At 46.4% G+C, this 27,704-nt stretch overlaps 1 protein-coding gene across 3 annotated transcripts in view; it reads left to right on the forward strand.

Annotated features, from left to right (window-relative positions):
* LOC147454864 (Tetratricopeptide repeat (TPR)-like superfamily protein) overlaps positions 1-27,704 on the forward strand; it is a 128,748-nt gene that overhangs the window by 34,203 nt on the left and 66,841 nt on the right. For all 3 annotated transcript variants that reach the window (XM_086516681.1, XM_086516682.1, XM_086516683.1), the window contains exon 7: positions 14,703-14,912. In XM_086516681.1, coding sequence (XP_086372807.1) covers positions 14,703-14,912 — 210 coding nt within the window. The remainder of the gene's footprint in view (positions 1-14,702; positions 14,913-27,704) is intronic.

The raw sequence follows: 27,704 nt of genomic DNA on the forward strand, positions 1-27,704 counted from the left end.
TATAGCCCGCAGGGACGAGCAGGCTAGGTACATGTGGGTGAGACTGAAAGCAGAGACAGGCAGATACCTCCATCTAGCTATTTGCTACTTTCCCCCGAGTACATCAGTTTATGCATCACCCAGAGGACAGTCCCCTTTCTCTATTTTGGATGATGACATATGGGAGTTCTCTAGGGACGGTGACATTATCATCCTAGGGGACTTCAATGCTAGGACTGCCCATCACCAGGTAGTGTTTTATGATACTTCAGAGGAGATGCTAAGAGAGCTAGATGTTGCAGAGACGGGCCTTTCCAGACTATCACACGATGTGGAATGTACTGAGTATGGGCGACACCTGATAGACATGGGCACTGCATATGGATTGGCCATCTTGAACGGCCTACAGAGATTTCCTACTTCGGGAGGGTTTACATGCTTCCCACACAGACATGGAGCCAGCACAGTGGACTATGTCATGGCACAGCCGAATCTCATCTCTAGTATCCAGGATCTCACAGTTGAGCCCAGACTGATCGGGGTGGCAATGGATCATGCTTTGGTGTTGATGACCATCTCCTTCCAGTTCAGTGCAGCACACAACCCACGAGTAGCAGCCCCTACTCGCTACACATTCACACGGGAGACGGATTCTGTATACATGGACGGAATCTACAGGCGCTTATGCACTGAGGACTCGGGGCGACCTCTGGAAGAGCTAACTACTATACTGACACGGACATTACATGAGGCAGCAGCGGAAGCATACCCACACACCCAGCCTGAGTAGAGCCGCCGATTAGGGAGCATGCCTAAGAATAACTGGTACGATGAGGAGTGCCGCCAGACTAGAGCTAGACTTCAGAGGGAGGTGCTGTTGGGGGACGTCACTCACAGACAGTCACAGATTGACTTCCAACGCCTGGTGCGGCGGAAGAAGAGGGCTTTTTTGGCTCGACTCGAGCAGGATCTATATCAGCTATTCTTGAGTCAGGACTCGCGTGAGGCGTGGCGGCTCTTTCATGAGCAGTCCCCCCCCCGCTATTTCCTCTACAGAGACCTGGGGACAGTACGCATCATCTTTGTACACAGTACCTGAACAGCCGGCCCTCCCCAACCCCCCCGATCCATGCCCACACGCATGTGTCTTTTTCACCGCCGAGATGGTGAAGAAAGCTATTGACAGGATGAAGACTGGGAGAGCATATGATCATGATGGCCTAGTCGCTGAGCATTTCATGCATGCCAAAGACCTACTAGCAGAGCTTCTAGCAGTTATGTTTAACCGGGCCATGTGTGAGGGCCTACCAGACTCTTGGAGCCTATCTACGATCGTACCTATCTTCAAATCAGGAGACCCCATGGAGCCTGGGAATTATCGCACTATTATGATTGGGCACACACTGGCACGGTTGTATGCATCCATTCTGGAGCAACAGTTGAGTAGATGGGCTGAGAGGGAAGGGATACGTGCAACTGGGTAGGCAGGATGCAGGAGAGGCTTCTCTACTCTTGACCATATCCTAACACTCAGGGCCATCATCGAAGAAGGCATATCTCATGGGAGACGGATCTATTGTAGCTTTGTGAACTTCCGCAAAGCTTTCGACACAGTCCCCAGAGCTAGACTGATGCGTAGACTATAGGAAATGGGAGTACCCACAGAACTCATTTGGGGGATCATGGCATTGTACAGATCAGTAGTAGGGCATGTATGCACCCCGGAGGGACTTTCTACACCGGTTCCTACTCTTTTCGGTATGTATGTGGATGAGGTTTCTGACTACATTGACAGCGATGGGGATAAACGTTCTCAGTTGGCAGGGACATGGATTCCACTTTTGTTATATGCTGATGACATAGTGTTGATCTCCGAATCCCCAGATGGAATGCAACGTCAATTGGATGCTTTGCATACGTTGGCCCACGAAAGTGGTTTGTCTGTCAACTTGGGTAAAACCAAGGTTATGATGTTTAATACCACCCCACAATGGATCAGGAGGTCAGCACCTACATTCACATACGACCAGGAGACGGTGGAGTACACAGACGCTTACACTTACCTTGGAGTGGTTTTTAGCGGACCTGCATTCTCACTCAGAAGAGCAGCAGAGACCAGACTTACTAGAGCCCACACAGCATTGGGTAGATTGGAGAGGATGTGTTCCCAGGTTCAATTTCAGGAGCCCCGGACGAAGCTCTGGCTCTTTGACACCTTGGTGGCTTCAGCACTGCTCTATGGAACTGAGATATGGGGACCTTCACTGGATCACCATGGGAGGCCGCGTCGCTCAGACGGATGGGGGAACATGGAGAAACCTCTCGTCTCTATGATCTCGCGGCTCATTAGAGCCAAGGCATGAGTACCACGGGCCATTATCCGAGCAGAGCTAGCGGCCCCCCCACTTGTGGTGGAGGCGCTCACCAGATCAGTCTCCTTCATAAACCGCACATGACTTCCTAGAGACAGATATGCTCGCAGAGCACTTGAATCCTCTCGACAGCTAGCCATATAAGGAGATACAACATGCTGGTATGGGGAGATGACATCATGGTTTCAGGCATATGGGTTCAGCAAGACAGGCTGCCACCATTCCAGTACTCATTGGATGCACCATCTCTCACTCTTACACAGTCAGAGATCACCAAGCTCATCCGCCAAGACTTGACCCAACTAGACACCAGGAGGACATGGATACAACCAGCAGAGGAATTGGCCGCGAAGATGGCTTTCTACAGAGACCACCTCCTCCAGCTTACGGAAGATGGTTTTGTGGCGAGACCCAGATACATGGATACCCACTTGTCTCATGGGATACGATGTGCTATCGGCCAGTTACGCACATCTTCTCACCAGTTGCGGATTGAGACTGGGAGATACAGCGGAGTACCAACAGAGGACAGGACATGCCTCCTATGTAACATGGAACCTGAGACAGAGCTACACTATACATGCCGCTGCCCCGTCTACTACGAGATACGAGGCCGCTTCCATTGCTTGTTCAGAGAGAGTTTTGGACCGCTCTCAAGAGTCATGGGATACGAAGATCAGAGATGCCTGGGTTTGTTCTTGCTCGAGCTGCGCAGACACAGAGATAGCCTGATGAATGGCGAGGCTAGCCAGTCTGAAAGACGGATCGCAGACTTCTTTAGAGCAGACACGGGACAACCGCAAGAGCCAATCCCACAGCAGAGCTCCCCCCCGTCTCACACCAGAGGCACACTGATTGACCGAGCGATTGAACTGGGGAAATCCAGGCGCCCGGGACTGCGAAGAACTACACAGCATCGACGAAGGCTATGCAGAAAATTCGGATCACGCTGGCCAGGCATACACGACGCCCGGTCAGACTACTTACCATGGAGGAAATTGATGAGATTCGCCAAGGACCGATGCTAGATCTCTTGTGATTGAGCTATCCCAACAAGCCGCCCATTATTCTGCTTAGTTTTTTGCTTGACTCACATAGACCAACTTAGGACCCCATAGTATATATCTTTGTTTTGTATTGTTGTTAGGTTATTTTGCTACTTTGACTTTGTATCAGATCCACCACTTTGTAACTTTCGGGTCTCATAGGTCATTGTGGCCTTTTGAAGACGTTAATATAACATTTCATTTCATTTCATCTCTCTCTCTCTCTCTCTCTCTCTCTCTCTCTCCCCCCCCCCCCCCCCCCCCCCCCCCCCTAGCAGCCCAAGAACACCGGGGAGAGCACGGGCCAGCTTTGCCGCTGCGCCAGGAGCGCCGAGCAAGAGAGATCACATCGGACAATTGCAAGCTGCCCTCGACATGGTCATGGAAGAAAACCGCGACCTCAAAGCGCGCCTTAGCACGCTCGAGGCTCGAGGCTCGATTTGACTCCATGGTCTGCCTCACAACAGACAAGGTGAAGGAAGTCCAAGAAAAAGTCACTCAAGCTCACTCAATCGCACTCACCAAAGTGTAAACTTGGTGAAGATAGAACTGCGGGAACGTCAGCTTCAAGAAGAGAATCCCCTGAAGCTTTGCATTGGAGGGCTGTCCCAAGGATGGGACGAGTGCAAACAAGACTTCTGCAAATTAGTCGACCTCCTCAACGAGACTCTTAAACCGGTCCATGTCGATTACGATGCGGTAGAATGTATTGTCAACAAGTTCAACACCAAGCGCACACCTAGTGGACATGCCATTCTTGAGTTCAAAGACAAGGAAGAACGGCTCCGACTACCAGCAATCGCGTCTCCTCAAAGACACCGGCTTTTGGATCGCCAAAGAACTCACCCTGACACAAGTGAAGCACAAAGGTGAAGAGCTGAAAAAAGTGCGTGAAGAGTATACCGCGGAGGGAAGGCCATGATCCAAAAGTTTCGAACTCCTAAACTGGCCCTTGCCCTATAGGACCCCCCTTAGGCTTTGCTTTTTCGTTTGATGGACCCTTAGTCCCTAACTGATATGTATCGATTGCCCTCACTTAGAAGAAGTGGTTGTAATGTCTTGTTTTTGGTCCCATGGGTCATATCTGACCTCCGTGGACGATAATGTAATCTATCTATCTATCTCTCTCCTACTCGTGACCTGCTAGGACTGCGCCTACTTCCTTTGCTACTCTGTACATTGCGCCTATCCAACATAACCCTACACCTGTACAACAGTCCTATACTCGTGTGTTTTTGCCTTGCAGGACCTGCACGTTGCTACAGGTGCATACCATCTTGGATGAGATGATAATAGGTGGGCACGTGGTGGAAACTAACCCTTCGGAATTCATTAAGGCAGCAGAAGAAGTGTTCAAAAGGTGAACCTATACAAGGGCAGCAAGACACACGATAAGAGGATTGGAGATATTGGGTTCTTCATGCGGGCGGGTTCTTCCTGAGCGCGAGCAGGTGCTGCATCACTGAGCAGGTTCTGATGATGGACCAATCAGCTGACCTCGCGGATGATGTTATTCATGAAACCCCGGCTAAATCGAAAGCGACATTTAGGCGGAGGTTTCGAGAGAGCGCACTATTGCCAGGTTCAGTGAGAGCAGAGAAGCTGTCTAGAGTCAAAGATGACTTAATTTATGAGAAGGTATAGGTGATGATCAAGGCGGAGCTGAGCCTTTTGAAGGGTGACATTGAAAAAGAGATCTATGCAAAGGCGAAGACTTACAAAAAAGCTATGTATGTAGATATGAGGAAAAAGTTGGACAAAGAGATGCTTAGTAAGCGTGATGAGATGTTCACATCATTGAAGGCCGAAATGCAAACAATTGCGAGGGCAAAAGTGAATGTAATGGAATGCGTGATGCAAAAAAGACTAGAGGATGTTCTTGCTATGTTTGAATCCTGGAAATAAAAAATGAAAGAACGCATGAATGAAAAGGATGCATTGATTAAGCACTTAACGGAGACCTCGCTGCTCTGCTTGCAAAAATACCCTCGCAAAGGAGGGAGAAAATCAACCCTCAATGATAAAGGAGCTCGAAAGCATTAAGGAGCAGGTGAAAACTCTACGGGAAGAGGAAGAGCAGAAGGTAGGAACAACCTCTTCATGGGCGGAGCACCTATTCAAAACAAAGGAGAAGGTTGATAAAGCTGAAAAGTGGATCCAGGACGCAAAGAAAGGAAAAGATAAGATGCCTGAAGCCACAATGACATCCACTATTATCAATATGACAATTGAGGAGGAGCAAAAAAGAGAGACTAGAACCCTTCATGTGCATGTTACACGTCTCAAAGACACTGGAAAAGTAGAAGAAGAAGTGCAAGAGCTCTTGAAGCGCATGGGTATTTCTGAACCCTCACATACAGGTGCTTGAAGAGTTGGCAAGAAGGGAAGTGATGAGAAAGGAAGGCCCAAGGAAAGAGCACTCATTATACGTTTCCCTACGCTAGAAGCTAAGAAGGAATTCCTAAAGAAGAGACCAACACTCGAGCACATTGGGATATTTTTGGGTGATGACCTCACTCTAACACAGGTAGCACACATGCAAGAGCTGATGCCGGAGATCAAGGTGGCGAGGGAGAAAGGGAAAATTGCTTTCTATAGGGGAGGGAGATTATGGTGTTGGAAAAGCGCACCGCATGACGGTGCAAGACCTATGGGACCAGCCTTAAAATGGAAGCATGGAAAACTGATGGATCAATGAAGTTGGATGTAGGCGCATTTGAGGATAGCTTTAATGGAAGAGACATTTTTTTTTACTCAGAAACGCATCAGACTCCTGGCGGAGTGACGAGATACCATTGGGAGACTACTTGTAGGCAAGATGTGAGATCAATGCATAGAGGACGCGGGTCAGGAAGTGTGGCAGTCCTATTCAGGGAGGAGCTTCAACCCCTCATTTGTATTGTTCGGAGGGATGAGCAGGCCATATATATGTTGGTCAGAGTGAGAGCAGAGACAGAGAGGCCACTCTACATTGCAATATGCTATTTTGCCCCCAACACATCTCATTATGCATCACCCAAGGGACAGTCACCCTACATGATATTGCATAAGGATATATGGGAGTTCTCTAGGGATGGAGATGTCATTCTTTTGGGAGACTTCAATGCCAAGACGTTGAGTCTCAGACAGCTTTCTACGATACCTCAGAGGAAATGTTGGATGTCAGTGATGTGGGATTGGCTAGGTGTTCGTAGGATGAAGAGCATACTGGATATGGGGGAATTCTGACAGATTTGGGGACTACACATGGATTGACCATTTTGAATGGCCTCACCAGAGCCCGACTTCAGAGGGAGGTACTTCTAGCAGTCATTACTCACAAGTAGTCACGGATCGCTTCTCAGCTTTTGGTACGACGGAAGAAGAGGGCGTTTCTAGCTCGACTAGAGCATGATTTTTATCAGGTGTTTTTGAGCCAGGATTCAAGCGAGGCATGGCGACTCTTCCATGAGCACTCTCCCCCACCAGTCATCACTTCTACGGAGGTATGGGGTCAATATGCATCATCCCTCTACACAGTCTCGGGGCAGCCACCTCTCGTAGATCTACCAGAGCCATGCCCACATACATGTGCTTTTTTTTACCACCGAGATGATAAAGAAAGCCATTGACAGGATGAAGACCAGGAGAGCATATGATCACAATGTGTAAGGTGCAACGGAATGAATGTTGAACTTTGCTCAAGATGAGTGCTCCGAACTGTGCTCAAGGTTCCTTTGTTCTTATGGACGAGAGAGCCTTCCGTTCTTAACGAGAGAGTGCAATGGACACAAACGAAGTGAATGGACACTGTGCGTGAAAGTGTATGAGACTGAGAGATAGAGAGAGAAGAGAATACGACACCAGAGACGTTGTAAAACCCTCCTCCAAGGGCCCCACTCTCGATGGCGAGAGTGGTCTACTATTGATTGCACAATCTGGTACAAGATGCTGATGCAAACCTAAATGGGGCTATGTCGATGTCGACGGTGTGGATGACGAGGACGAGACTATGGCTGAAAAACTGAATGCTTGGGATTCTTCTTGTCGCCGAATTTGCTGATGCAAAACGCTGATTTTCTGAGGCTGAAAACACTGGTTTTCTGAGGCTGAAAACGCTGGTCTACTGAAGCTGAAAACACTGGTTTTTTGAGGCTGATGCTGAAAACGCTAGGGTGTTGAGGGTCTTGCTTGGAGCAAAAACGCCACCAAGGGGGAAAGGTCCTGCTTGAGAGAGAGAGGGGGAACCCGCTGCCTATGGCTTGTGTTCTCCTTGCTCTTCTGCCAAATAATGCTAGCCTAGGTTTGCTTATATATTATCTTACCCAATTTGCCCTACTCAGTTCCCAACAAAAGTCACTTAATAAATAAGTGAAAAATGTCAAAAATAGGGAAAATAGGTTAAATGCATTGGAAAATTCCTTTGATGGATTCTGATGGGAATGATGATGATCATGTTGTGTGCAACCGGAGGATATGCATCTAATCTAAGTGACTGGTCGTGCACGATCTGTGAACAGACTCACAAAAGTGCCAGATCACTTCCTATTCTAGACTGACTTGATTGAACTGAACCCTAGTCGTGCTGTAGCTTGTCCACGGACACATAGGGTTGGATGTGTCACGTGACATTCCCTCCTTTTCAAAGTGAGGTACTGGTACCGAACTGTATGGCGTCGAGGGAGATCACCAATAGCATCTGGAATCTTGGAAGGGACTCTTTGTCGGCCCACTCTGATGTGTGGGTCGTGCGGTACTTGAACTTCATAAAGGTCTGCAACGCTTGCTTCTTTGGGCTGCGCCGAAAGCGACACAAAGGCTTTTGTGGCTCCTTCAATGCTTCAACTTCGTTTAGAGTCATGCTTCTTTCTTCTTCAAGAATCTCCATGGTTGAAAATTCTTGAAACCACTTCCAACACAAAAACGTGAACATACCTATTCCATGTAAAGTGATCTTGTCTTCCTAAAAGACCGTGTATGCAATGTAGATGAACAAATAGACGGAGTGCCAAACCGTTCACCACACACACGCAAACCATGAGATTGAATCTTTCTCTGTGGATCTAAAGCAATCAACTGTAGCAATTCACAACGGAAATGCCTATGCTTGGTGCTCATACTTTCTTGTGCTCTTTCTACAAATGTGTCGTGCCATGGAAGAGACATGGATTGTGACTTCCTTGAATACATGCTTTTCAGCTTTTCATGAACAATCCGCATACATTCGTGCCCATTCATGAGTGAAATGTGCTCAACGTACAATATGTCATGCCTAGGAAAAGGGATCAAATAAAGACGCTGACTAAAATACAGGAAACGATCACGAATGAAACACTCGTACAATGCGTGCTTACTAATCATTCGAACATATAATGCTTCCTGTAAGGGTTCTTTGGACCTAGGCTCGAGAGCCAAGATCGGTTCGTCGTGTTTGATCGAATCTGCCTTTTGGGGGGGGGGTGTTGTGGACCTTGACTCAAAAGCCAAGATCTGATTGAACGAATCTGCAACGAGGTTAGCTTCGCTAGAAAAAGCATCAACTAAACCATCATCCTGGTGAACAATCACGTCTTGATCATACAAATCATCATGCTTGTGAGAAATCACATCGTGGTCATCATGCAAATCATCATGCTTGTTAGTATCATCCAAATCATCATGCTCATCATTATCATTCAAATCATCATGCAAATCTTGTGTATCATGCTTTGGAGAAGAAGAGACCGAGAGTCTCCTTTTCCCGAATCTCTTGCATTTGTGCTTGCACTTGAGAAACGAGTCGCAACAACTCTTGCATGTGTCGCGCTTGCTCATGTTCACGCTCTATGGCTGCCTTTCTTTCTGCTTCTCTTTCTGCGTGTCTGCGTGAAGGGGATCGGGGAGCACCACAGACGGAGAGTGAGAGAGAGAGAAGGAGACACACACGATGTGGGTGGGGAGACTGTGAAGTGGCAGCTCCCCCTATACAGTATACTCACTAGAAGTATAGGGTAACAGTGGGCGGGCGCCCATGACCTGGGCGACCGGTCAAGGCACATAGGCCTTAACCCCAACAACCTCCCACTTAAAGGCCAATGTGCCTTTAAGCAAGATCTACTAGTGTACAACTAATAGAAGGTGAGATTTTCTCTCAACCTATGCCCACTGACTCTCGATGAGCTAGTGCATCCGGCTCTACTGATAGACAAACATCCTGCTGCGGAAGCCACACAGAGCTAGCTCCATGCTCTGCAAATAGTCTACAAGAGCTCATGCACTCCTGCAAGTATCGGTCCAATACCTGCAAACCTCCCCTATGCTCTATGCCGAGATCAATCATCGAACAACTAATCAACCCTGCTGCAAATGCTCCCACTGCAGCTGCTATGTCGGGCCTCGAGATCAGCATCTCGTACATGAGGACACCGAACGTTGATGCAACCCTAGCAACCTCTGCCACCTCCAACTCAGAACTCAACTCATGGCAATTTTGTCCCCTATCATAGAGACCATGGCACTCTGACTCCGAGCTCTGGAGTGACTCCTCGTGCCCACCACATATCACATGTGTACCAAGAGTATCCATCTGTCCTGAATCTGCATCAAGCTTTGGCATAAGCATATCAAGAAATGACTCCACAATAGCCGACATCTCAGCCTCCATGTGAGTCATCTCTGTCATCACCTCTGATGACTCATCCTGCTGTGACTCACTAGAGCTGTCCCGCTCTACCTGTGCATCCGTAGACGCAACCTGCACAACAAGGTCACTGCTCTGATACCAATTGAAGGGGATCGGGGAGCACCACAGACGGAGAGTGAGAGAGAGAGAAGGAGACACACACACGATGTGGGTGGGGAGATTGTGAAGTGGCAGCTCCCCCTATACAGTATACTCACTATAAGTATAGGGTAACAGTGGGCGGGCGCCCTTGACCTGGCTGAAGGGGATCGGGGAGCACCACAGACGGAGAGTGAGAGAAAGAAGGAGACACACACACTATGTGGGTGGGGAGACTGTGAAGTGGCAGCTCCCCCTATACAATATACTTACTATAAGTATAGGGTAACAGTGGGCGGGCGCCCATGACCTGGGCGACCGGTCAAGGCACATAGGCCTTAACCCCAACACTGTGATCCATTTCTGCCATTCTTTCTACTCTTCTTGCTTCACGTTCTAACTTCCTTTCCATAAATATCTCCAACTCCTCCATAGGAGTTAGTGCAATCCTTGGCGTAGATGGGGAAGGGGGAGGGTCGGAAAACCTCCTGGTGGGGAAAACTCTTTTTCGCCTCTCTCATGCTTATCACCTCCAAGCGAAGTATCCATTCCGCTTCGAGTGATGACCATCCACTGAAGTCTTGGGTTCTTGTGGGTTCTTGTGGTCTTGGGTTCTTAAGTTCACGAGGAACTTGGGTTCTTGGGGGTCTTGGTTCTTGGGTTCTTGAGTTCTTGCGGGTCTTGAGGTTCTTGAAGTTCTTCTTTCGCTTGCAATTTGTGTTAGAGAAGGATCTTCTCTTCACCCGAGTTCTACTCTTTTCTGCGGGCGCACCCCTTAGGGGCCTTGCGCTCACACCAACGTTGCTTTTTCCCACCTCACGTCGATTGGCCGGCCGCTAAGTGCACGCTCTCAATGAGAGAAAAGAGGCACAAGGGGAGGCTGGACAAGCCCTTCTTTCTTGGGTATCCTGTCACTCTTCAAAAACACGATTAGGAATCGACACGCCCAAGTGAACTTGGGTTCATGTGACCTCAACAAGCAAACAAAAATTCTGTGGTTCTTGTGGTTCTTTCCTTGAGTGATATAGAACACTATCAAAGCTCTGATCACAATGTGTAAGGTGCAGCGGAATGAATGTTGAACTTTGCTCAAGATGAGTGCTCCGAACTGTGCTCAAGGTTCCTTTGTTCTTATGGAAGGGAGAGCCTTCTGTTCTTAACGAGAGAGTGCAATGGACACAAACAAAGTGAATGGACACTGTGCGTGAAAGTGTATGAGACTGAGAGACAGAGAGAGAAGAGAATACGAACACCAGAGACGTTGTAAAACCCTCCTCTAAGGGCCCCACTCTCGATGGCGAGAGTGGTCTACTATTGATTGCACAATCTGGTACAAGATGCTGATGCAAACCTAAATGGGGCTATGTCGATGTCGACGGTGTGGATGACGAGGACAAGACTATGGCTGAAAAACTGAATGCTTGGGATGCTTCTTGTCGCCGAATTTGCTGATGCAAAACACTGATTTTCTGAGGCTGAAAACGTTGGTCTCTGAGGCTGAAAACGCTGGTTTTCTGACGATGAGGCTGATGCTGAAAACGCTAGGGTGCTGAGGGTCTTGCTTGGAGGAAAAACGCCACCAAGGGGGAAAGGTCCTGGTTGAGAGAGAGAGAGGGGGAACCTGCTGCCTATGGCCTGTGTTCTTGCTCTTCTGCCAGATAGTGCTAGCCCAGGTTTGCTTATATATTATCTTACCCAATTTGCCCTACCCAGTTCCCAACAAAAGTCACTTAATAAATAAGTGAAAAATGTCAAAAATAGGGAAAATAGGTTTAATGCACTGGAAAATTCCTCTGATGGATTCTGATGGGAATGATGATGATCATGCTGTGTGCAACCGGAGGATATCCATTTAATATAAGTGACTGGTCATGCACGGTATGCGAACAGACTCACAAAAGTGCCATATCACTTCCTATTCTAGACTGACTTGACTGAATTGAACCTTGGTCATGCTGTAGCTTGTCCACGGACACATAGGGTTGGATGTGTCACGTGACATCCCCTCCTTTTCAAAGTGAGGTACTGGTACCGAACTGTATGGCGTCGAGGGAGATCGTCAATAGCATCCGGAATCCTTGAAGGGACTCTTTGTCGGCCCACTTTGATGTGTGGTTCGTGCGGTACTTGAACTTCTTAAAGGTCTGCAATGCTTGCTTCTTTGGGCCGTGCTGAAAGCGACACAAAGTCTTCTATGGCTCCTTCAATGCTTCAACTTCGTCTAGAGTCATGCTTCTTTCTTCTTTAAGAATCTCCATGGCTAAGAATTCCTGATGCGATTTCTGATTTGGTTCACTTCACTATTGTGGTGAAACAAGGCTGCCTGCTATCTCCTACACTATTTGCCATGTATGTGGATGAGGTTGCTACTACATTGAGAGGGATGGTGGTAGAGGAGCACAATCGGCAGGGACTATGGCAGATCTGGTAGCACTGATGGTTCGAGATGTATGGAGGGATGGTGGTAGAGGAGCACAATCGGCAGGGACTATGGCAGATCTGGTAGCACTGATGGTTGGAGATGTATGGAGAGGCCTCTAGTCTTTAGGATCTCTCAAATTATTCCGGCTAAGGCCTCAGTGCCACATGAGATTATTCGAGCCGAGCTAGCTGCCCTCCCCTCTTGTGGTCGAGGCCCTTACTAGATCAGTATCCTTCATGCATAATTTATGGGACCTTCCGAGAGACATATATGCTCGGCTAGCCCTTGAGTCATCTCGACAGCTAGCGCTACGAGGGGACACAACATATTGGGATGGGTAGATGACATCATGGTTTTAGTCACATGGCTTCAGCATGGATAGACTGCCTCTGTTCTAGTACTCCTTGGATGCACCCCCCCTATCTCTCACACGGACAAAGATCACTAGACACATACGTTAGGATTTGATTTAGTTAGATACGAGGAGCACACGAATACAGCCAACTCAAGAGTTGGGCACGAAGATGGCTTTCTATAGAGAGCATCTTCTCCAATTAGCAGAAGACGGATATGTGATCAGACCGGCCTATATGGACACTCATTTATCCTATGGGATAGGTTAGATGTGGACATCATCGCATCAGCTAGAGATTGAGACTCGTAGATTTAGGAGAATACCAGTAGAGGCGAGGTTATGCCAGTTGTGTCTTATAGTGTCAAAGACATAGTTACATCACATTTGTCATTGTCCGGTATATTATGAGATACTCATTGTCTATTCAAAGAGGGCTTTGGACCATTGTCCAGAGTCATGATATATCAGGATCAGAGATGCCTCGGGTTGTTTTTGCTAGAGCTACGCAGACACAGGGAGAGTTTCTTGAGGAGATCAGGCAATGGGAGACATTCATAGAGGGAGATTACTGACTTCTTTAGAGCAAGGACTTAGCAGCCAGATGAGCATGCTTTACAACAGACTTCAGAGCCAACTTATACCAAAGGTATATTAGTTGGCAGAGCCATTGAGCTTTAGAGAGCTAGACACCCACGTCTACGAGGGCGACCACGACATCAACGGAGGCTCCATCAAAAGATCAGGACTATTCTAGCAATACATGGGAGACGCCCAGTACGTCTATTTACAGAGGCGGACATTGACGAAGCTCTTCAGCCAACTATGCAGTACTTTCTCTGACAACGCCCTACGCCTGGCATTGATGATGATGATGATGATGATGATTTTAGTCTTTCACTTTACTTCACAAATTTTTATTTTTGTACCCAGACATTGGATTAGATCTACCAAGATTGTATCCGTGTGGTCTCATGGGTCATTTTGGCCTTTTGGAGACGTTTAATATAACATTTCATTTCATTTCTCTCTCTCTCTCTCTCTCTCTCTCTCTCTCTCTCTCTCTCTCTCTCACTCACACACACACACACACACACACACACACACACACACACACACTCTGGAGCCACTACCCCTGAGCAAAAATGAATCCTATGATTTGCCAGTTGTGCTCTAGGGTCATTTGAGAGCTTTTACACCTCTATTCCAGGTAGACCTTGGTCAGTTTTGTATATCATTACTTTGTTACATTTTATGGTGAGAGATCTCAGATATCATCATCAGTTGTACTTTGTAGAGGTCTGGGGACATTTATTTCAATGTTATTATATCTTTCGCTCTTTTTTGTTTCTTTATTTGTGTGAAAAGGAAGCACACAATGTACAAGAATCCAACATATGAGGATATTTTATCCTCCTTCAGAAATTATTAAACAAAAACACTTGGTTTTGGCAAGCACTTGATCTTGTGAAGCCAATGTCTTCCTTAATATACTTAATTAGGAATCAGATAAGGAGCAAGCAAAAGGCATGATTAACACTTACTAACGGGCATTATCAACGACAAACCTGGCTTCAATCTTAATGATCAGAGTCTACCCATATTTTTTTTTGTCAGATGGGACTAACCAAAAAATGTTTTTCTTATTGATTATGAATGATTGGAGTTGCGTAGGTGGTTCATGAGATACTCTGGAATCATTGATTACTGCACTAAACCTTCAATGCATGCACGAAATGATTATTGGTTGTGTACTTTGCAAGTTGCTGAGGTTCTTTTTGGAGGTTTCCAGGGGCAGATAAAGATTTTACTCACTCAGGGACGGGTGCAAGAAGCTTCAAGTGGTCTCGCTTCTTTACTTAGCCTCGAATCCAACAATCCATGGGCCTTGGCTGAGCAAGGCTGGCTGGCTTATCTGAAGAAGGACTTCGAACAAGCTACAACTTTACTTGAACGAGCAGTCAATCTCGAACGATCAAATCCAAGCTACCATTATAAATTGGTAAAGGATCTAGTTTTTATTTTAAAATGCTTACTCTTTTGTTCAAATTAAGTATTGACTGTGCCATTCTATAGCTGAGCTCTAGTTAATGGCCTTCTTGCGAGCATGCAGCCAGTCTGCGGCCCCTGCGACGGCCTCTACTGGTGCTCCTGTAACAGGCAGAATAAACTGCCGATTGCAGTAAGACATTGAAAAGACAGCTGACCAAGTAACTTGACCAACAGCTCCTTGCTTTGATCAGCAGTCGGTTTGATTACTTATGAGAAAACTGAAGAAGGGATTCTTTTCTTTGTTCTGTTTTTATAAATGTAGTCGTGATGGTCCCTTCCGCTGTCCATGACTCTCGTGTGGAGCTCAAAACTGGCTGACCATTTTTTATAGGAGCCCTCTGGGTATACATAAAGTAGATACAAAAGGCTAAGGTTTGTGTGATGTGATATCTTCATTGTACACATGCACAAGATTGTTTTGGGTGTTTTCTGTAAAGACTGGTTTTATAGCGAGGATTCTTTCGGTAGTTTCATGTAACAAGAACACTTCCCTTCTTTGTATCTAAGGCTTCTATGAACTTTGTGGATCTGCTAGGGATGAGGCCAACAAACAGCCCTGTAACCACTTCTGGGAGTGGTAGGAAAGAAGACGCTAACTACCAATCTTTGCATGCTTGAGACAACTTTAGTACTTCAAAACAACTCGAATTAACTGAATAGAAAAGAATTAGAGAGAGGTAGAAAAAAAAAGAATTAGAGAGGTAGAGATAAAAATTTGCTTTCCTCTATTGAGAGAGAAAACCATTTTTAGAGAGAGATTGGGCACACTTTTTAGAGAGAAAATTGCATATTCTAGATAAAAAAAATTTCCCAAGGAGAGAGAATCAGCTTGAGAGAGAAAGTCCGGTTTAGACAGAAAGCGAGCACTCTCTAGAGAGAGGACAGATAATGTAGGGAGTGACAGTCACTACGCGGCTAGCGAGGATTTTGACTTTGACCAAGAGCTACGGGTGGACCACCTTTCTATAGAGAGTATATGTGACCTCTAGACTGACACAATTATCAATTGCGTCTTGACCTCGACGCTGAAGCCCAATCCCTCACATACTGTCCTCTAACATGAGAGCGATCGGCCTCAATTGTACCTATATATATATATATATATATATATATATATATATATATATATATATATATATAGAGAGAGAGAGAGAGAGAGAGAGAGAGAGAGAGAGAGAGAGAGAGAGATATGAAATGTTATATTAACGTCTTCAAAAGGCCAAAGTGACCTATGAGACTAGAAAGTTACAATGTGGTGGATCTGATACAAAGTCGGAGTAACAAGATGACAAAAATGAAACGACAAATGACAAAATAAAATACTATGGAATCCTAAACTGCTAGGTGTGAACTAAGCAGCTAGCTGGGATAGCTAGATCACAAGAGATCCAACATCGGTCGGTGGCGGATCTCATCAATCTCCTCCATGGTCAGTAGTTTGACCGGGCGTTGTGCATGTCGAGCCAAAGTGATCCGAATCCTCTGATGCAGCCTCCGTCGATGCTCTGTAGTCCTCCGCAGTCGTGGACGTCTGGATCTCCCCAGCTCAGTCGCTCAGTCGATCAGTGTGCCTCTGGTGTGAGGCGACGAGCACTGAGAGAGAGAGAGAGAGAGAGAGAGAGAGAGAGAGAGAGAGAGAGAGAGAGAGAGAGAGAGAGAGAGGGAGGGAGGGAGGAAATGAAATGTTCTATTAACGTCTTCAAAAGGCCAAAGTGAAGCCTATGAGACCAGAAAGTTACAATGCGTACAAAGTCAGATTAACAAATTAAATTAAACTAGGATAACAAAATATAAATACTGCGGAATCGTAAAGTAAGCTGATAGGTGTGAAAGGTGAAAGGCGTGAAATGTGTGAACTAAGCAGTACAATGTGTAGACAATATGGGAGGGAAGTAGAGATCCATCTTCATAGAGATCCATCTTCATCTGCACTCTGGACGACGAAAAAGTATGGCTCGAATCTTTTGTTGTAGCCTCCTTTGAAACTGTGTAGCTCCTCTTCTCCATCGGGGTCGTCTAGGTCTCCCTAGCTCCAATGCTCGGTCTATGAGAATGCCAGTAGTGCGGGGAGACCTCTCCACTGTTGGCTGCTCCTCTGTCTGTTCTTCTGGGTGTACAATATCTAGCGTAAAGAAATCAGTGATCTGTGTTTGGGGTTGTCTCTCTTCAGCTCTCCTCAATAAAGTTTCTCTATGTCTGTGTAATTCAAGTAGATATAGCCCAAGACATCTCTGATCCTCATAACTCATGACCCTAGATAGAGGCCCAAAACCTTCTCTAAATAGACAATGAAAACGGCCTTGTATCTCATAGTACACTGTGCAATGACATATGTAATGTACCTCTGTCTCTGGCTCTAGATGGCATAAGCAGCATATCCCGCTATCTGCTGGTGTCCCTCTGAATCTGCTAGTCTCAATCTCGAGCTGATGTGAGGACGTGCGTATCTGGCCAATGGCACAACGCACACCATGAGAAAGATGCGTGTCCATATAACTAGGTCGAATCACAAACCCATCCCCCGTGAGGTGGAGAAGATACTCTCTATAGAAAGCCATCTTTGTGCCCAACTCTTGTATCGGCTCTATCCATTTCCTCCTCGTGTCCAGCTGGATCAGATCCCGACGAACGAGTCTATTAATCTCTACCCGCGTCAAAGACCTCAAGGGTGCCTGTAGAGAGTATTGAAAAGGAGGCAACCTGTCCATGGTGAAACCGTGTGTCTGAAACCATGATGCCATCTGTGCATACCAGCATGATGTATCCCCATTAAGAGCTAATTGTCTGGAGGACTCTAGAGCCACCCTGGCATACCTGTCTCTGGTAGTATCCCATAGACTATGTACAAAGGAGACTGATCTGGTAAGCGCCTCAATCTCCATAAGGGGGGCAGCTAATTCCGCTCGAATAATATCATGCGGTACGGAAGCCTTGGCTCTAATCAGCCGAGAGATCATAGATACCAAGGGCTTCTCCATACGCCTCCAACCATCCTGGCCTACAGAAGGTCCCCAAACCTGCACCCCATATAACATAGTAGAGGCAACCAAAGTATCAAAGAGCCATAACTTTGTCCTAGGTTCCTGGAACTGAACCTGCGAACACATCCTCTCCATTGCTCCCAGAGCCGCACCAGCTCTAGTTAGTCTAGTCTCTGCTGCTCTTCTCAAAGAAAATCTCGGCCCAGTAAAGACTACCGCCAGGTAAGTGTATGCATCTGTATACTCCACAATCTCCAGACCATATTTGAAAGTAGGTACTGATCCTGACCCATTGCGGTGTGGTGTTAAACACCATAACCTTGGTTTTACCTAGGTTTACACACAATCCACTATCCTCTGCAAAACTGTGTTGCATACCTTCTGGTGAGTCATATATATATATATATATATATATATATATATATATATATATATATATATATATATATATATATATATATATATATATATATATATATATATATATATATATATATATATAGAGAGAGAGAGAGAGAGAGAGAGAGAGAGAGAGAGAGAGATGAAATGTTATATCAACGTCTTCAAAAGGCCATAGTGACCTATGAGACCAGAACGTTACAATGTTGTGGATTCTAAACTGGTAGGTGTGAACTAAGCAGCTAGCTGGGATAGCTAAATCACAAGAGATCCAGCATCGGTCACTGGCGGATCTCATCAATCTCCTCCATGGTGAGCAGTCTGACCGGGCGTAGTGCATGTCGGGCCAAAGTGATCCGAATCCTCTGATGTAGCCTCTGAAGGCATATCTGATCCTCGTACCTCATGACTTTGCAGAGTGGTCCAGACTCCAAAGCCCTCTCTGAACAAGCAGTGGAAGCAGCCTCGTATCTCGTAGTAGACGGGGTAGTGGCATGTGTAGTGGACAAGGTAGGGGCATGTCTTGGCCTCTGCTGGTAGTCTGCTGTATCTCCTAGTCTCGATCGGCAGCTGGTATCCCATGAGACAAGTGGCTGGCCATGTATCTGGGCATCCTCATAAAACCGTCCTCCGTAAGCTGGAGAAGATGCTCTCTGTAGAAAGCCATCTTCGTGCCCATCTCTTGTGCTTGCTGTTTTCATGTCTTCCTGGTGTCTAGCTGAGTGAGGTCCTGGCGGATGAGCCTAGTGATCTCGGATGGTGTAAAAGTCAGAGAGGGTGCATCCAGTGAGTATTGCAAGGGGGGCAATCTGTCTATGCTGAACCCATGCGCCTGAAACCATGATATCATCTCCCCATACCAACATGCTGTATCTCCCTGCATGGTTAACTGTCGAGAGGACTCAAGTGCAAGGCGAGCGTATCTGTCTCTGGGAAGTTCCTCCATGCGGTGTCTGAAGGAGACAGATCTGGTGAGCAGCTCAACCACTAGTGGGGTGGCAGCTAGCTTTGCTTGGATAATGGCGCGTGGTACTCAAGCCTTGGCTCTAATGAGCCGCGAGATCAAAGACCAGAGGCTTCTCCATGCCCCCCCATCCATCAGTGCGACCTGTCCTCCCGTGATGTTCCAATGAAGGCCCCCATATCTCAGCTCCATAGAGCAATGCAGAAGCCACCAGAGTGTCAAAGAGCCAGAGCTTCGTCCGAGGCTCCTGAAAATTAACTTGTGAACACATCCTCTCCAATCTACCCAATGCTGCATGGGCTCTGGTCAATCTAGCCTCCGCTGCTCTCCTCAATGAAAATGTTGGTCCACTAAAAACCACTCCAAGGTAAGTGCAAGCATCTGTATAGTCAACTGTCTCCTGGCCGTATGTGAATGAGGGCGCTGACCTCCTGATCCATTGTGGGGTGGTATTAAATACCCTGACCTTGGTTTCACCAAGGTTGACAGACAAACCACTTTCATGGGTAAACCTATGCAAAGAATCCAAGTGACGTTGCATCCCCTCTGGAGAGTCGGAGATCAACACAACATCATCAGCATATAACAATAGCGGAATCCATGTCCCTGCTAGCGGTGCACCTCTATCACCATCTCTCTCAATGTAGTCAGAAACCTCATCCACAGACCCTCTGAGGTGCGTACATGCCTACTATTGATCTGTACAATGCCATGATCCCTCAAATGAGCTCTGTGGGTACTCCCATCTCCTGTAATCTACGCATAAATCTAGCTGTGGGTACTGTGTCAAATGCTTTGCGGAAGTCCACAAAGCTACAATAGATCCGTCTCCAATGGGATCTGCCCTCCTCAATGATGGCCCCGAGTGTCAAGATATGGTCAAGAGTAGAAAAACCTCTCTCGACCCCTGCCTGCCCAGCTGCACGCATTCCTTCCTCTCTGCCCATCTACTCAGCTGCTGCTCAAGAATGGATGCGTACAACCGTGCCAATGTGTGTCCAATCATGATAGTGTGATTCCCAGGCTCTATAGGGTCTCTTGACTTGAAGATAGGCACAATCGTAGATAGGCTCCAAGTATCAGGCAAGCCCTCACCTATGGCATGGTGAAACATAATTGCTAGAAGCTCATCTAGTAGATCTTTGGCATGCATGAAATGCTCAGCCACTAAGCCATCATGATCATATGCTCTCCCAGTCCTCATCCTGTCAATGGCGTTCTTCACCATCTCAGCGGTGAAAAAAGCACATGTGTGTGGGCATGGATGGAGGAGGTCGGGACGGGGTGGCTGTTCAAGAGCTGTGTACAAAGATGATGCGTACTGACCCCAGGTCTCTGTAGAGGTAATGGCAGGGGGGGGGGGATTGCTCATGAAAGAGCTGCCATGCCTCACGCGAGTCCTGATTCAAAAATAGCTGGTATAGATCCTGCTCTAGTCGAGCCAAAAATGCCCTCTTCTTCCGTCGCACTAGGCGTCGGAAGTCAATCTGTGACTGTCTGTGAGTGATGTCCCCCAAAAGCACCTCCCTCTGAAGTCTAGCTCTAGTATGGTGGCATTTTTTATTATACCAGCTGTTCTGAGGCATGCTCCCAGAACGGCGTCTCTGCATAGGCTGGGTGTGTGGGTATGCCTTTGCTATTGCATCATGTAATGTCTATGTCAGTATAGTAGTAAGCTCCTCTAGAGGTCGCCCTGGCTCCTCATTGCATAGGCGTCTGTAGATCCCGTCTATGTATACAGAATCTGTCTCCTGTGTGAAGGTGTAGCCAGTAGGGGGCTGCGACCAGTGGCCTGTGTGCTACACTGCACTGGAAGAGATGGTCAACGACACAAGAGCATGATCCACCGCCACCCCAACAGGTCTGGGCCCAACTATGAGATCCTGGATACTAGAGATGAGGCGCGGCTATGCCATGACATAATCCACTGTGCTGGCTCCATTTCTGTGTGGAAAGCATGTGAAACCTCCCGCAGCGGGAAATCTCTGTAGGCCCTATATACAAACTTAGCAAAATTGCCCTACCTACTTTCCCAACAAAAGTCACTAAAAAATAATAAGTGAAAAATGTCAAAAATAGGGAAAATAGCTCTATGCACTGTAAAAATGCTCCTGATGGGTTTTGATGGAAATCTGATGGTCATGCTGTGTGCAACCAGAGGATATGCATCTAATCTAAGTGTCTGGACATGCACGGTCTGCGAACAGACTCACAAAAGTGCCGGATCCCTTCCTATTCTAGACTGACTTGACTGAACTGAACCCTGATCATGTTGTAGCTTGTCCACGGACACATAGGGTTGGATGTGTCATGTGACAATAGAATTTGATATTCTGTTTAGTAATCATTTGATTCCCATATTGATCTTTTTGTTATTAGTTTTCCCCCGATTCTAAAATGTTCTAGAAACTTTTAGTCAAGGGCTATAAGAATCTAAAACGAGAGTTCCAAAAGAAAAACAAGTGTCAAAACACTTGTTACATGTGTAATGACACTTGTCAAAGACAAAAGACAATTCACTTTTACTTTTTTTTTCAAAAGGCAAGACACTTGAAACATACAAGGACACTTGTCAAAGACAATTTATCTTTTTAGACAAGTGGCAAGACACTTGTGCTAATGCTAACACATAACCTTCTTATTCAAGAGGCAAGTTCATTTTTTATTAAAGCAGCCCTTTTCCCTCGCGTTAGAGATCACTTTATTGCAGAAATTACACTCTAAATTTCAGCCTAAGAAGCCTCTATGCTAGCACCACCGTCGCCCTCTAAGCTCTTCGTGTTACTTCTCTCTCCCATAAGCCCTACATGGTGCCTCTCTCTCTCTCTCTCTCTCTCTCTCTCTCTCTCTCTCTCTCTCTCTCTAGCAGATTTTCCACGAGGTATGAACTTAGGGGTTTCTTGAGTTTTAGCCTTTCCTTTATTATCTTAGGTGAAGATTTCTATGCTCTAGGTGTAGTGGAAAATTGAGAAGAAGAGGTATTGTGGTTCTTACCATTCTGCTTGTTATGTGGGTTCTACAGGGTACTTCGTCTACTTCTTCTAGGGTTTAGGCTTCTCGACCAAGATCTGCAGGTTGGCTCCATTCTCTAATGGCTGGACACGTCAGCAATTTGTGACATCCCCTCTTCTTGATCGTCCGCGATTACAGCATATTTGCAAAACAACTCAAGTTAGCTCAAAAATTTTCGAGGGACAATCCAAGGGACAATCAGTTTTCTCATTCCAAATCCGAGCTCTTGATTTCTGGGTCACTGGCTTCCCAGAAGAATCTCATCCAATAAGGAGTCTCATTCCAGATTGGAACTCTTGATATCCTGGGTCATTGGGTTCCCAGAAGTATCTCATACAAATAAGGAGTCTCATTCTAGATCGCAACTGTTGATATCCTGGGTCGTTGGTTTCCCAGAAGTATCTCATCCAAAAAGGAATGTTCAGTGGTTGGCACATCACAATGCAACACAAATGCTCACATATGTATTTTACAAGACACAACGAATAGCGCCGCTGAGCACTCCTCCGAGACAGACGGTCTGCGGTATGAAGCTGCTCAACGACTACCTTGTCATCCCCCCCGCAAATAACCTAAAAAGGTCCGGGCCATGCGTTCAGAGGTTTGGTACAACCAAACGCTCCCCAGACATCCCGTCTGCATTGTTCAGAGGTTTTCCAACATACAACAAAACGCTCTCCAGACATCCCGTCTACGTCGGTTGTCACCAGCGTGTGACTACTATCTATCCTTTTTGCTGATTTCTTTTTTTTATTATCTATTTACTTTCACTTTTTGGAAACACCCCTCGGAAAATCTAACTGCCGTGCATTGCATAGCTAGTGTGGAGCTGTCCAGAGGGAGTCCAGGCCTGAGGGCAAGAGAGCACTAAGGTTGGACAAAGACTATGGTTAGCCAAAGTGGGGTCATTGACTAGCCAAAGTGGAATCCTTTGCTACAGAGGCTACAATTCAGTTTTGGATGTGGCCGCAGTGTACAAAGAGGGTCGGATGACCTAGAAAGATACAATGGCAGTATCTCCTAAAATTTAGGGAACTGCTATTTTGGGACTTGAAAATGTGTTTGCGTCATTACCTCCGGAATGACAAGGAGAACATTTTCTTACTCTGCCGTGAAGTCAACTGGGCGACCGGTTGGGAGATTTTTAGGCGGCAATCCCGAAACGGGAAAATGCTTGTAAATGTGTCAAGTGGCACATTCTGGTGCAGTTTCCAATGCAAGAAGGAAGTGGCGCTGAATTTTAAGCTGGGAGAGGCTCATTTTCAGAATTTGTCACAGGTGAAGAGCTATGGAGTGCTTGCTTTCCCTCTTATGCACAGTGCGGTGCCAGGAGTGATGCCTTGCACGCTACGCACTGCCCTCTCTCTCCCCTTTGGCAGTATGGTATGCCCCACTAGTGGGCTCTTCATTTGACCAATGTACAGTTGTGTGGGTTCATGCGCGATTGCGAGGCAAGAGCCTCTTGCATAGGTATTGGATTAGCTAGCGGCTAATTCCCCCCGCAGGTACAGGTGAATTCGGAGAGGTTTCACGCCAGAAATCTCTTCCGATTCAAAGGGCAAGTTGCCCTATAGGTGCGAAAGCTCGAGGACTTGCTATGGATGTGACGGCACACGAAACGGAGCCCGAAACAGTGAATTACAGCCTGCTGTGTATTTTTGCAGGTTTAGGGTTTTGGCCCTAAACGGACCCTAATACCCCCAGGATGTTCGGGGACGCAAGGGGACCGCTGTACAGGCGATCTGGCGCATTTTCAGGGCTGAAAACAGAGAATTCAGCGTGCTGCAGATTCTCGCCAGGTTTTCCAAAATGCCCGTATGCGTCGGGAAAGTCAGTCAATGCGTGGGAATGTCTTTCACAACCTTTACAGGGTTTGATGACAGGAAGAAGGCTCTCTCATTCCTCCAGCAGTTTGACAAGGCCTATGTAGGGGGAAACTTTACAGAGGCTTCAAAGGTCCGCAAGGCAGCCACTTTCTTGACAGCGAATGCGGGACAATGGTGGACAACTTTATTGCTTCAAGGGCAAGCTCCGTCCACATCGATTTACTTCAAGCAGATTTTTGCAGCAGCATGGTTATCTGATGACTTTGAAGCAGATGTCATGACAGAATGGCACCAGCTTAATGCTGCCACTTGCAGAAATCTGGATGATTACAATCGGAGGTTTTGGAAAGCTCTACTTCCAATAACTTCCTATAGGTTTGTGCCATTGACAGAACAGATTGAAAAATACTGTTGTGGCCTACCTAAAGGATTGAGAAACTACTGTACGAAGACAAAAGTCACTACTTTGACGCAGCTCATCGAGGTAGCAAACACTGGCAATGGTTTGCTCAAGGGAGAAGATTGTGAATTTAACACTAGCGTTAAGGCAGGATCAGGCAAGAAAAATTCAGCCAAGAAGCATGTTCCCAATGAGGTTCCTAAAGTGACTCAAGAGCCAGCCAACGCAGGGAAAGGCAGAGCTTCGGCTGAATCAGAAACGGGACCAGCGAAGAAATGGAAAAGACGTTTTCCTCGGAAGTCTGAAGAGCAAAAGAAGGTCCTGAGGACAGAGAACAAATGCTTTATATGTGAGCAGCCTGGCCACATTGCTTACAATTGTCCTACAAAGAAAAGGCCAGCTGATTCTGAAGACAAGGAGGAGAGGAAAGGAAAGAAGCCCATGGCTGGTCTAGTGCCAGATATGGTGGGCGACAAGCCAAATTCAGATGCAAGTGAGCTCTGCAGAGCATGGGGAAAGGTCAGGGATCAAACAATGCTTATCTTCTTTGACCCAGGGGCCAAAGCCAACTTTATCTCCCCAGAATTGGCTTCAAAGTTGGGAATCAGACCTGAAGAGATGGGGTATACAGCAGAGGCAGGTTTGGCATGTCCTGGCCATACAGAGGCTGTGACGCCCATCATTGGAAAATTGCGCCTACATATCCAGTCCTATGTAGATGCTGAAGAATTTTACATCATGCCACTGGACGGATGTGATGTTTTGCTAGGTATTCCTTGGTTGTTTCGTGTACAGGGAATCATGGATGCCTACAACAAAAAGATCACTGTACAGAGCAGAGGAAAGACTCACATTCTGGATGTAAAGCTTAAAGGGGAGTCTATTCCCACTGTATCAGCATTTGCTATTACTTCTGTAATGAAAAAGCATCTTTCTGCGTACTTGGTTTTTGCACGTGAAGTGTCAGATTGTGATGAATCAAATTTATCTGTGTTAGATAAAGAAAGGTCAATGTTTTTACAACAGTATAGTGACTTTTTCTCCAATTCATTACCGTCTCAATTACCGCCAGAGAGACCCGAGGACCATGCGATAGATTTGGTGCCAGGCAGTAGCCCACCAAATAAGCCTCCGTACCGGGTTAGTGCGGCTCAGCAGAAAGAGATAATGGGCCAAGTACAGGAGTTGTTAGAAAAGGGGCTGATTCAGCCTAGTTCATCTCCATTCTGTTCTCCAGTGTTGTTGGTGCAGAAAAAGGATGGCTCATGGCGTATGTGCATCGACTACCGCGCACTGAACAAGAATATCATCAAGAATAGGTTCCCTATACCTAGAATTGATGATATTATGGACAAATTAGAAGGAGCAGCTATGTTTAGCAGGATAGATCTAAAGAGTGGGTACCATCAGATCCGCATTAGATCAGAGGATGTGCACAAGACTGCTTTTAGAACAACGTTTGGCCTTTACGAATTTGTAGTGATGCCCTTTGGTCTCACAAATGCTCCTGCTACGTTCAATAGGATGATGGACAGAATTTTCCGTCCACACCAGAGTGCAAGGCAAGGTTGCTAGGCGTTACTTAGTAAAGTTCAGAAACTATTCACCAATGGATGCTAAGTGGATGGAAGAAGGTGAACTTGCAGAGTCACCAACTGTGTTATCACTTTACCTTGAAGCCTTCGATTTGCAACCTACCTTGACCCCTTGAGTTTCAAAGCTACATGGATTGTCAGTGTGACAATGGCTTCTGAAACAAATGATGTACATGATATTTAAAGTGAGCTCAAATGAAATACCTGTTACATGAATGTTAGAGCTGTATAGATTGTCAGTTTGGCAATTGCTCTTATGGAATGTCCAAAAGTTTGGTTAGTGCTATAGAAGCGAGTATTTCTTGTCAGTTTGTCAAGGATACAGTAATTGCTTCTATTAAAGAGTACATGTGTAACTGCATTCTTAAACTGTCAGTTTGGGTATGCTCGAAAGTGTTACGGGATCCAACGTGTACTATAAAACAGTGGCAAAATGTGCAGCTACCATTTTGTCATTGGAAAGTTAGTGACTCAAAGCAATGGCAGAGTGCGCAGCTACCACTATGTCATTGGGACAGGGTTCACACGTAGGCAATACATGAGTCGACGAGGTGTTGAATACACCACGGGTGACACTGAGCATGTATGTGTCGTATATGTGTCCACAGGTGTTGAATACATCAGTGGTTACTAGGAGCATGTATGACATAGATGCAAACGAGGACGTTTGAGATTTCAAGAGGGGGGTATGTCACCAGCGTGTGACTACTATCTATCCTTTTTGTTGATTTCTTTTTTTTATTATCTATTTACTTTCACTTTTTCGAAACACCCCTCGGGAAATCTAACTGCCCTGCATTGCATAGCTAGCGTGGAACTGTCCAGAGGGAGTCCAGGCCTGAGGGCAAGAGAGCACTAAGGTTGGACAAAGACTATGGTTAGCGAAAGTGGGGTCATTGACTAGCCAAAGTGGAATCCTTTGCTACAGAGGCTACAATTCAGTTCTGGATGTGGCCGCAGTGTACAAAGAGGGTCGGATGACCTAGAAAGATACAATGGCAGTATCTCCTAAAATTTAGGGAACTGCTATTTTGGGACTTGAAAATGTGTTTGCGTCATTACCTCCGGAATGACAAGGAGAACATTTTCTTACTCTGCCGTGAAGTCAACTGGGCGACTGGTTGGGAGATTTTTAGGCGGCAACCCGGAAACGGGAAAATGCTTGTAAATGTGCCAAGTGGCACATTCTGGTGCAGTTTCCAATGCAAGAAGGAAGTGGCGCTGAATTCTAAGCTGGGAGAGGCTCATTTTCAGAATTTGTCACAACTTAAGAGCTATGGAGTGCTTGCTTTCCCTCTTATGCACAGTGCGGTGCCAGGAGTGATGCCCTGCATGCTACGCACTGCCCTCTCTCTCCTCTTTGGCAGTATGTTATGCCCCACTAGTGGGCTCTTCATTTGACCAATGTACAGTTGTGTGGGTTCATGCGTGATTGCCGAGGCAAGAGCCTCTTGCAGAGGTACTGGATTAGCTAGCGGCTAATTTCCCCCGTAGGTACAGGTGAATTCGGAGAGGTTTCACGCTAGAAATCTCGTCCGATTCAAAGGGCAAGTAGCCCTACAGGT

Source organism: Adiantum capillus-veneris, chromosome 7, assembly GCF_014529385.1.
Source record: "Adiantum capillus-veneris isolate H3 chromosome 7, ASM1452938v2, whole genome shotgun sequence".
Classification (NCBI taxonomy): Eukaryota; Viridiplantae; Streptophyta; class Polypodiopsida; order Polypodiales; family Pteridaceae; genus Adiantum; species Adiantum capillus-veneris.